Below are 12563 nucleotides of genomic sequence, written 5' to 3' on the forward strand. Positions count from 1 at the left end.
GGAAAAAGCAAATTCCTATTTTGGGGGGTCTAACCTGGATACACTGTGACCCCTGGTAAACCCCCTTAGATCCCGATGTTTTTAATGCCGTGAACAAACTTTAGTCACAACACAACAAATATCATTTGTGCCAAGTTTGGTCACAATCCCATTGGCTGTTTCGGAGAAGAAGTTGCAAGTGTTTACGGACGGACGGACAGACTGACGGACTGACGGACTGACTGACAGACTGATGGACTGACGACGCGCAATCGCATAAGCTCCCCTGAACTTCGTTCCAGGTGAGCTAAATATATAAAACTACACAGAAGGAGCACACAAACAACAACAACCACAGCCACGACAACAATCGAGTGTTATAAAAGATCCTTATTTTCACTTCATGTGTTTCACCTGTTTCTTTGTGTTTCACACTGAATGAGAAGCATAATGGTAGAGCATGCAGATTGTGATACATGACAGGTTCAATGGTACGGTACATACAGAATAGTCCGGCCTGAACGTCATAGGAATCAAAATGGCGGTCTGGGGAGTCAGCCGTCGTACCGCCGTAATGACATCACAGACGTAATCACATCACATCACCCCTGTCAACTGACCATATCGTCAGCTCTGATTGGTGGACATTTGAGGGGACATACATACATACATACATACATACGGACAGACAAACACTGTTCAAGACGGCTTTGCCCCATGAGCTACGCCATAAAAATAAAATTATTCCTTCTTTGAAAATAAAATAAAATTTGTTAAGTGTTTCTCGAGAAGATTTTTGACGTTTTTATTTTCAATCCAATATGGCCGTCAGATCATGTGATCAATGATGTCACAAATTTCATTCTCACACATTGGGTTGTAGATCATATGAAGTTTCAAATCTTTCAGATAAGGATTTCGATACAACCAATTTTGATGGGTACACCATTTCCCCATGGGGGGTGGACGATATATGCCAAGTTTAAATTTTTTCCGTTGAGCCATTTCAGAGATGTCGAATTTTTTTCCCTTTAATCCAATGTGGCTGCCATACCATGTGACCTATGACATCAAAGTTATCAATAAAATATTCTCCAATAGGGGTGTCCCTCCTATGTTTAAAGTTTTGCATTGATTGGACAAACACACACACACACACACACACACACACACACACGGGGGGGGGGGGGTGGGTTACACACACATACACACACACAGGGGGGCGGGGGTGGGGGGTGGAACACACACGCACACTCACATACACACACATGGGGGGGCGTGGGTCACACACACACACACACACACACACACACACACACACACACACAGGGAATGGGTCACACACACGCGCACACACACACACACACACGGGGAATGGGTCACACACACACACACACACACACACACACACACACACGGGGAATGGGTCACACACACACACACACACACACACACACACACACACACACACACACACACACACACACACACACACACACACACACAATACAGACTTTAGGTAGATAAACTGCAATTACCTTATGTTGGGGACCCAGGACTAAGATGTACGTATTGTGCATGCGCCGAATGCGTCCGGCCAATGCAGCGCAGGCGCAGTTCTCATTGGTACAATGTTTGGCTCTGAATGGCATCATGCCAGTCAACCAATGAGAAACATCCTACGTTTCGCGGTTCAATAACGACCTTGTATATGGAACAGTCGTTGCCATTTTCTGCGGTGAACATTGAATAGTAAACTGTCGCCACTCAAATGCAAAGAGATTACGGATTATTATTTTTTGTACGCAGCATCGAGGAAAACTTCCCGAAAGCCGCCAGAAACCTCGTCACAGCATGAAAATCTATCAATAACTTCCATGGGACATTATTTTGTGAGAGCGGTATTTTTCGCTATTATTGGCAATAAAATCAAGAATTAAAAAGCGGTGTGGACAAACGGCCAACCTGCATTGATCTTCCTTGTTAGAGAAATCTTATTTATTGATTTATGAGTGGTTAAGCTCTCATGTCCCATGGTCAAAACGTCCAACCTCATCCTTACCTGCTGGGCACATTTACTAGTTGGTGTCTTCAGTATTTAACCAGGATCTTCCCAATAGTACAACCAATTATATTTTGCTTTACTCACAAAAAATGAATAATGAATCATCAATTCATGGAAAGATTTACACATAGGATTAGCATTGACCACAAACCAAAAAGGAAACTGTGCATTGGTCATGGGGAGCTTTACAATCCTATATAAATACATATATATATATATATATATATATATATATATATATATATATATATATATAATCTATATATATATAAAACACAGTTGTGTGTGTGTGTGTGTGTGTGTGTGTGTGTGTGTGTGTGTGTGTGTGTGTGTGTGTGTGTGTGTGTGTGTAATGTTACCGATAGACTCCTAAACGGAGAGGCTTACGTGCTTGATATTTGACATAGACATGGCCATTGAGCCTGGGACGAACATGGCCGAACTCAAAATATTTGACGATCCATATTTTTTATTCATATTTACCTCAGCACATTTCAGCGCACGGAATCAACGGCATCAGAGCAGGTGGGCGCTGATTCGCTCAGAGCGATCACGTGATGACGCTATGACGCTATGAACGCTATGACGCTATGACGCTATGAACGATATGACGCTATGACGCTATGACGCTATGAACGATATGAACGCTATGACGCTATGACGCTATGACGCTATGAACGCTATGACCGCTATGACGCTATGAAAAAAAAAATCGCTATGAACGCTATGACGCTATGACGCTATGAACGCTATGAAAAAAAAAATCGCTATGACGCTATGATGCTATGAAACGCTATGAACGCTATGACGCTATGACGCTATGAACGATATGACGCTATGAACGCTATGACGCTATGAAAAAAAAAATCGCTATGACGCTATGAACGCTATGACCGCTATGACGCTATGAAAAAAAAAATCGCTATGACGCTATGAAACGCTATGAAAAAAAATAATCGCTATGACGCTATGAACGATATGAACGCTATGACGCTATGAACGCTATGACGCTATGACGCTATGAAAAAAAAAATCGCTATGACGCTATGAAACGCTATGAACGCTATGACGCTATGACGCTATGACGCTATGAAACGCTATGAACGCTATGACGCTATGAAAAAAAAAATCGCTATGACGCTATGAACGCTATGACCGCTATGACGCTATGAAAAAAAAAATCGCTATGACGCTATGAAACGCTATGAACGCTATGACGCTATGACGCTATGACGCTATGAAACGCTATGAACGCTATGACGCTATGAAAAAAAAAATCGCTTGCTTTACCAAGGGGCTCGCTCTCCCCCCGTTCCGTTCCCCTCCCCTCCCCCTCCCCCTCCCCTCCCCCTCCCGGCAATGCCGGGTACTTCTGCTAGTATAATATAATATAAACCCAGACAGCAATGTTTCTATATAAATGGCTTTGCCAGCAACAGAGAAATTTCCAAATAACTAAAAGCAACAACACAGAGAATCGCTGGAGATGGATGGAGAGAAGTCCTGACAACAACCACACATAACCCATCCCAAGCCCCTCCAGAGAAGAGTATTTTAAGTATCAGTCTTGTCTTGGGCCTGCGTTTCTGCATTCAGGCTTCATCGGCAAGACAAAAGAGAGACAGGAAGAGAAAGGGAAAGGAGGGAGAGGAAGGTAGAAAGGAGAACGACGAAGATGATAAAGGGTATGGGAGGGAGAAGGTGATGTCGGAAAAAAAAAATTGGGAAACTAGAATGGTACTTGGGAGAGCGCACACCTCCGCCAGGCTGAACAGTTTACGTTTTGTATCCCTCGGATAGGCCGGATCTGGATTTGGACCTGAACCAAAATCCAAGCAATTCGTCCGAATCCATCCATAACTTTTTGAGATATCGTGCACACAGACAGAAAAACAAACAAGGTCCACCTGCTGTAGCTGAGGTAAAAGGGATTAACGGAACATTGCGGAAATAAAACGGTCTAGTCAGGTTCACTATGTTTTTTCGTTGAAATTTTTTGGAGATTAGCAAAACTATACATTTTTGGAATATTCAGCGCATGAGGAATCCAAAAATTAATGTTGGCATTTACGCAGACACCTGCATGGCCGCCATTTTGGATTTTCAAAATGGCCACCATAAAATACGTAATTTGCGCTATCTCGGCTTCTAGTCAACCTAGAATCTTATTTAAATATGCTAATCCTGTTTTCTGGGTCAAGAAAACCATTGGTGGGATCATTAGACTTCTAATCCTAACACTTGCTTCATTTTTAGGACTTTCCAGATGAAACTCAGGACAGTGATGAAGATCTGTAAAAGCATATTCCTGAACGGTATAGACCCACTAGATCCTGTGTATAGGACTTATAGTTCAATCTGATACTAACAAGGCTGATTTCTTGCTTTATAAACCCAAACCTATCACTTCAAAGGACTTGCAATATCATGTATTATGTAATACAGTTATATCACAAATATAAACACAATGGTTTTCAATTACCTTTGTTTGTTGCTTTTCTATAATCCTGAGCACTATTTTGAGGCCTTTATTGGATTCCTTGACCCAGAAAACATAGGATTAGCATATTTAATCAAGTTTCTAGGTTGACTAGAAGCCGAGATCGCGCAAAATATGTATTTTATGGCGGCCATTTTGAAAATCCAAAATGGCGGCCATGCAGGTGTCTATGCAAATGCCAACATTGATTTTCAGATTCTCCATGCTCTGGTGATTCCAAAAATGTACAGGTTTGCTAATCTCCCAAAATTTTGAACGAAATTATATTTGTTAACATAGTGAACCTGACTAGTCAATAAACCGAGAGTGATATCCATTTTAGGATGATCCATGCATCCAAACTAGTCAAGATCCATTTCAGGATGATCCGTGCATCCAAACTAGTCAAGATCCATTTTAGGATGATCCGTGCATCCAAACTAGTCAAGATCCATTTCAGGATGATCCATTCATCCAAACTAGTCAAGATCCATTTTAGGATGATCCACGCATCCAAACTAGTCAAGATCCATTTTAGAATGATCCATTCATCCAAACTAGTCAAGATCCATTTTAGGATGATCCACGCATCCAAACTAGTCAAGATCCATTTTAGAATGATCCATTCATCCAAACTAGTCAAGATCCATTTTAGGATGATCCACGCATCCAAACTAGTCAAGATCCATTTCAGGATGATCCATTCATCCAAACTAGTCAAGATCCATTTTAGAATGATCCATTCATCCAAACTAGTCAAGATCCATTTTAGGATGATCCATGCATCCAAACTAGTCAAGATCCATTTCAGGATGATCCACGCATCCAAACTACTCAAGATCCATTTTAGAATGATCCATTCATCCAAACTAGTCAAGATCCATTTCAGGATGATCCACGCATCCAAACTAGTCAAGATCCATTTTAGAATGATCCATTCATCCAAACTAGTCAAGATCCATTTCAGGATGATCCACGCATCCAAACTAGGCAAGATCCATTTTAGAATGATCCATTCATCCAAACTAGTCAAGATCCATTTTAGGATGATCCATGCATCCAAACTAGTCAAGATCCATTTTAGGATGATCCATTCATCCAAACTAGTCAAGATCCATTTCAGGATGATCCATTCATCCAAACTAGTCAAGATCCATTTTATAATGATCCATTCATCCAAACTAGTCAAGATCAATTTTAGGATGATCCACGCATCCAAACTAGTCAAGATCCATTTTAGGATGATCCATTCATCCAAACTAGTCAAGATCCATTTTATAATGATCCATTCATCCAAACTAGTCAAGATCCATTTTAGGATGATCCGTGCATCCAAACTAGTCAAGATCCATTTTAGAATGATCCATTCATCCAAACTAGTCAAGATCCATTTTAGAATGATCCATTCATCCAAACTAGTCAAGATCCATTTTAGAATGATCCATTCATCCAAACTAGTCAAGATCCATTTCAGGATGATCCATTCATCCAAACTAGTCAAGATCCATTTTATAATGATCCATTCATCCAAACTAGTCAAGATCAATTTTAGGATGATCCATGCATCCAAACTAGTCAAGATCCATTTCAGGATGATCCACGCATCCAAACTAGTCAAGATCCATTTTAGAATGATCCATTCATCCAAACTAGTCAAGATCCATTTCAGGATGATCCACACATCCAAACTAGGCAAGATCCATTTTAGAATGATCCATTCATCCAAACTAGTCAAGATCCATTTTAGGATGATCCATGCATCCAAACTAGTCAAGATCCATTTTAGGATGATCCATTCATCCAAACTAGTCAAGATCCATTTCAGGATGATCCATTCATCCAAACTAGTCAAGATCCATTTTATAATGATCCATTCATCCAAACTAGTCAAGATCAATTTTAGGATGATCCATTCATCCAAACTAGTCAAGATCCATTTTAGGATGATCCATGCATCCAAACTAGTCAAGATCCATTTTAGAATGATCCATTCATCCAAACTAGTCAAGATCCATTTTAGGATGATCCATACATCCAAACTAGTCAAGATCCATTTTAGGATGATCCATGCATCCAAACTAGTCAAGATCCATTTTAGAATGATCCATGCATCCAAACTAGTCAAGATCCATTTCAGGATGATCCATTCATCCAAACTAGTCAAGATCCATTTTAGGATGATCCATTCATCCAAACTAGTGAAGATCCATTTCAGGATGATCCATTCATCCAAACTAGTCAAGATCCATTTTAGGATGATCCACGCATCCAAACTAGTCAAGATCCATTTTAGGATGATCCATTCATCCAAACTAGTCAAGATCCATTTTAGGATGATCCATTCATCCAAACTAGTCAAGATCCATTTTAGGGTGATCCGTGCATCCAAACTAGTCAAGATCCATTTTAGGGTGATCCATGCATCCAAACTAGTCAAGATCCATTTCAGGATGATTCATTCATCCAAACTAGTCAAGATCCATTTTAGGGTGATCCATTCATCCAAACTAGTCAAGATCCATTTTAGGATGATTCATTCATCCAAACTAGTCAAGATCCATTTTAGGGTGATCCATGCATCCAAACTAGTCAAGATCCATTTCAGGATGATTCACGCATCCAAACTAGTCAATATCCATTTTAGGGTGATTCATTCATCCAAACTAGTCAAGATCCATTTTAGGGTGATCCATTCATCCAAACTAGTCAAGATCCATTTTAGGGTGATCCATTCATCCAAACTAGTCAAGATCCATTTTAGGATGATCCATTCATCCAAACTAGTCAAGATCCATTTTAGGATGATCCATGCATCCAAACTAGTCAAGATCCATTTTAGGATGATCCATGCATCCAAACTAGTCAAGATCCATTTTAGGATGATCCATGCATCCAAACTAGTCAATATCCATTTCAGGATGATCCATGCATCCAAACGAGTCAAGATCCATTTTAGGATGATCCATGCATCCAAACTAGTCAAGATCCATTTTAGGATGATCCATGCATCCAAACTAGTCAAGATCCATTTCAGGATGATCCATGCATCCAAACTAGTCAAGATCCATTTTAGGATGATCCATGCATCCAAACTAGTCAAGATCCATTTTAGGATGATCCATGCATCCAAACTAGTCAAGATCCATTTTCGAATGATCCATTCATCCAAACTAGTCAAGATCCATTTTAGGATGATCCATGCATCCAAACTAGTCAAGATCCATTTTAGGATGATCCATTCATCCAAACTAGGCAAGATCCATTTTAGGATGATCCATTCATCCAAACTAGGCAAGATCCATTTTAGGATGATCCATGCATCCAAACTAGTCAAGATCCATTTCAGGATGATCCATGCATCCAAACTAGGCAAGATCCATTTTAGGATGATCCATGCATCCAAACTAGTCAGGATCCATTTTAGGATGATCCATGCATCCAAACTAGTCAGGATCCATTTTAGGATGATCCATGCATCCAAACTAGTCAAGATCCATTTTTGGATGATCTATGCATCCAAACTAGTCAAGATCCATTTTAGGATGATCCATGCATCCAAACTAGGCAAGATCCATTTTTGGACGATCCATGCATCCAAACTAGTCAAGATCCATTTTAGGACGATCCATGCATCCAAACTAGTCAAGATCCATTTTAGGATGATCCATTCATCCAAACTAGTCAAGATCCATTTTAGGATGATCCATGCATCCAAACTAGGCAAGATCCATTTCAGGATGATCCATTCATCCAAACTAGTCAAGATCCATTTTAGAATGATCCGTGCATCCAAACTAGTCAAGATCCATTTCAGGATGATCCATACATCCAAACTAGTCAAGATCCATTTTAGGATGATCCATACATCCAAACTAGTCAAGATCCATTTTAGGATGATCCATTCATCCAAACTAGTCAAGATCCATTTTAGAATGATCCATCCATCCAAACTAGTCAAGATCCATTTTAGGATGATCCATTCATCCAAACTAGTCAAGATCCATTTTAGGATGATCCATGCATCCAAACTAGTCAAGATCCATTTTAGGATGATCCATGCATCCAAACTAGTCAAGATCCATTTTAGGATAATCAACGCATCCAAACTAGTCAAGATCCATTTTAGAATGATCCGTGCATCCAAACGAGTCAAGATCCATTTTAGGATGATCCGTGCATCCAAACTACTCAAGATCCATTTCCGGATGATCCATGCATCCAAACTAGGCAAGATCCATTTCAGGATGATCCATTCATCCAAACTAGTCAAGATCCATTTTAGAATGATCCATGCATCCAAACTAGTCAAGATCCATTTCAGGATGATCCATGCATCCAAACTAGTCAATATCCATTTCAGGATGATCCATTCATCCAAACTAGTCAATATCCATTTTAGGATGATCCATGCATCCAAACTAGTCAATATCCATTTGAGGATGATCCATGCATCCAAACTAGGCAAGATCCATTTCAGGATGATCCATTCATCCAAACTAGTCAAGATCCATTTTAGGATGATCCATGCATCCAAACTAGTCAATATCCATTTGAGGATGATCCATGCATCCAAACTAGGCAAGATCCATTTCAGGATGATCCATTCATCCAAACTAGTCAAGATCCATTTTAGAATGATCCATGCATCCAAACTAGTCAAGATCCATTTTAGGATGGTCCGTTCATCCAAACTAGTCAAGATCCATTTCAGGATGATCCATGCATCCAAACTAGGCAAGATCCATTTCAGGATGATCCATTCATCCAAACTAGTCAAGATCCATTTTAGAATGATCCGTGCATCCAAACTAGTCAAGATCCATTTTCGGATGATCCGTGCATCCAAACTAGTCAAGATCCATTTTAGGATGATCCATGCATCCAAACTAGGCAAGATCCATTTTAGGATGAACCATGCATCAAAACTAGTCAATATCCATTTTAGGATGATCCATGCATCCAAACTAGTCAAGATCCATTTTAGAATGATCCGTGCATCCAAACTAGTCAAGATCCATTTTAGGATGATCCATTCATCCAAACTAGTCAAGATCCATTTTAGGATGATCCATGCATCCAAACTAGGCAAGATCCATTTTAGGATGATCCGTGCATCCAAACTAGTCAATATCCATTTGAGGATGATCCATGCATCCAAACTAGTCAAGATCCATTTTAGGATGATCCATGCATCCAAACTAGTCAAGATCCATTTTTGGGTGATCCATGCATCCAAACTAGTCAAGATCCATTTCAGGATGATCCATACATCCAAACTAGTCAAGATCCATTTTAGGATGATCCATGCATCCAAACTAGGCAAGATCCATTTTTGGGTGATCCATGCATCCAAACTAGTCAAGATCCATTTTTGGGTGATCCATGCATCCAAACTAGTCAAGATCCATTTTTGGGTGATCCATGCATCCAAACTAGTCAAGATCCATTTTAGGGTGACGTGTGACCTGTGTAAGGTAACCTAGTATAGATCAGAACGACTACCTGTGTGACCTACCCAGGAATACATCAATTATGATCTGCACGGCCCAGCATTTATAAATCCTTGGCAGGGAAATCAAATCCTATGTCGTCGGTGACTCATTTCTTAACTAGAACATCTTGATGTTTGTGTAATGTATGTGAAAAGTCGCGTGGATGAAAATGATGGTTTATGGGTTGAAAAGAAAAGAGTTTGCCAAATTTTGAAAATGTAAATTTAAATGTAAATTGATATGATGCTAAAATCATGGACAGAAATCCACACTTTGATTATTCAGCGAACATGGAGCATCCTTTTGGTAACCCGAGTTCTCGAGACCGAGTTCTCGACCGGAGAACCATGGAAATCTCCACTCATGGCTTGCGGACTTCCTCTCTGGTCGTAATCAACGTGTGGCCCTGAATGGATTTCTCTCATCTCCCCTTCCTGTTCTGGCTGGAGTTCCCCAAGGTAGTGTTCTGGGCCCTGTGCTATTTTTGGTCTTCATTAATGATCTCTCCGACTCTCTGGAAAATCCTCTCTATCTCTTTGATGATGACTCCACTATCTGCCGCTCCATTCCTCATCCCTCAGATCTGCAGTCTGCAGCCTCCTCACTCTCTGCAGACCTGGACAAAATCACAGACTGGTCAAACAAGTGGAACATGTCTTTCTAACCTGACAAATCTCACACTCTTACTATGTCTCTCCAAAAAGACCGACTGGACAACCCTCCCATCTACTTTCTCAACAATCCTCTCCAAGAAGTTCTGTCGCTCAAGCTTTTGGGTCTCACTATCTGCCATGATCTTTCCTGGGAAAACCACATTTCCAAGCTGGCCTCCAAAGCCAGTCGCCGACTGGGCATCCTCCGTCGTGCGAAGTCCTTCCTTGGCACACCTGAGCTCCTCACCACATACAAGGCTTTCATCCGCAGCTCAATGGAGTACTGCTCTCCCCTCTGGGCTGGTGCTCCTGCCTCACACCTAGCTCGGCTTCACGCTGTTGAAACAAAAGCTTTCAGAATCATTGGAATCTCCCGCGATGAAGCTATCTCCGAGGGCCTTTCACTCACTCACCGCAGGCAGGTTGGTGGTCTTTCTGTCTTCTGCAAACTCCTCTCCGGCCTTGCTCCCCCAGCTCTCTCTGTGCTCTGTCTCCCAAATATTCCTACAGGTCGCACAAGATCTGCCTGCAACCCTCTTATGGTTAAACTGCCAAAATCAAGAGCCTCTACTCACCTCTTCTCTCTCTACTCACTCTCACTCACCTTCACTCTTTCATTCCCCTTTTCTCCCACCTCTGGAACAAACTCCCCCACTCCCTTCAATCCCTCCCCTCCCTCCAGGTCTTTAAAACAGCTGTTCACCACCATCTCTTATCTTCCCCCATTCAAAACCTTGATCTTTTCTACCCCTGTTAATTCACCCCAGATACACTTTTTTTGAAATTCCAACTTCTTTCCTGGAAGTCCTTGCAGTGTCCATATGTTTTACACCTTTCCCACCGCCCCCCCAAGCCCTCTCCCTCCCACAGATCTCCCGATGTCCCTGCTCTCAAATGTTGTGTTTGTGTCCTTCCCCCTCTCTCCCCATCTTGTCTACTGCTCCCCTTATTTTGTGTTTTATGTGTCGGTTTGACTTTTTGTGTGATTAATGTTCGCTCTTTCACGAGCCTCGATCTGGTATACAAAATAAAAAACCCTACGTTGGACCACACAAGGAGTCTTTTCAAAGAACTGGGACACCGTTGTGGATTTATCCAGAAAGATTCCAGCTCTGCACATGAATGTCACGGTACATTCCACAACACAGCCATATTGGCTCGAGATGAATGGAGAGACGTTTCACATCGTTTTCATATTTACAACTCAAGCACTCCTGTCCCACACCCGGGTGGTCTCATTAGCCACAGCACGACAGGGTTCTCGACTCACCGGGCGCCGCTTTGGCCCGACGGACAGTGGGCACACGTTCCGTCATGTGCCCGGCAGCTGGCATTTCCTCGGCACGTGGGGCAGGCCTGCAAGCAACCGGTCCCGTGCCATCCGTCGGGGCAGGGAACGTCACAACGAGAACCGTTCCATCCTGGAGCACAGGATTCACAAAGGCCACTTGTAGTTTCACAGGCCTTTCCTTCCTGACACCAACCACACCTAAGTAAACAAGGGTGAAGGGTTCACGAACAAGAAAATACAGCACACAATTTCATCACTGGGACTCCCTGCACAGTTCATTTATCAATGTGATCATCAATTTTCATTTCTGCATCTGATGCGCCACATGACCAGGTTGTTCGGTTGAGGAGTTAAAGACATTTCTTCCTCCATTGGCCGTGGTGGGTTCAAATCCCATGGTTTCACACTCGTGCCACCATAAAGTTGGCAGGCGCGATAAGTATTGCCAAATATCCCCTTAACACTATTTGAGTGAGGCCTTGTTCCTGCAGTGGGCTGGAATAGTCTAGTTTACAGTGAACAGGAAACGCATCATAAAATAATTGTGAAAGAACCGCCTTTGGAGGCCATTTTTCCCCGCAGAGCAGAGGTTGGTCCTTTTTTG

At 41.7% G+C, this 12563-nt stretch overlaps 1 protein-coding gene across 2 annotated transcripts in view; it reads right to left on the bottom strand.

Annotated features, from left to right (window-relative positions):
• Nucleotides 1-12563, bottom strand: part of LOC137425665 (scavenger receptor class F member 2) — an 81070-nt gene that overhangs the window by 36220 nt on the left and 32287 nt on the right. For both annotated transcript variants that reach the window (XM_068114309.2, XM_068114310.2), the window contains exon 6: nt 11939-12157. In XM_068114309.2, the coding sequence (XP_067970410.2) occupies nt 11939-12157 (219 nt within the window). The remainder of the gene's footprint in view (nt 1-11938; nt 12158-12563) is intronic.

Source organism: Myxine glutinosa, chromosome 4 (assembly GCF_964187855.1).
Source record: "Myxine glutinosa chromosome 4, kmMyxGlut1.1, whole genome shotgun sequence".
Classification (NCBI taxonomy): domain Eukaryota; kingdom Metazoa; phylum Chordata; class Myxini; order Myxiniformes; family Myxinidae; genus Myxine; species Myxine glutinosa.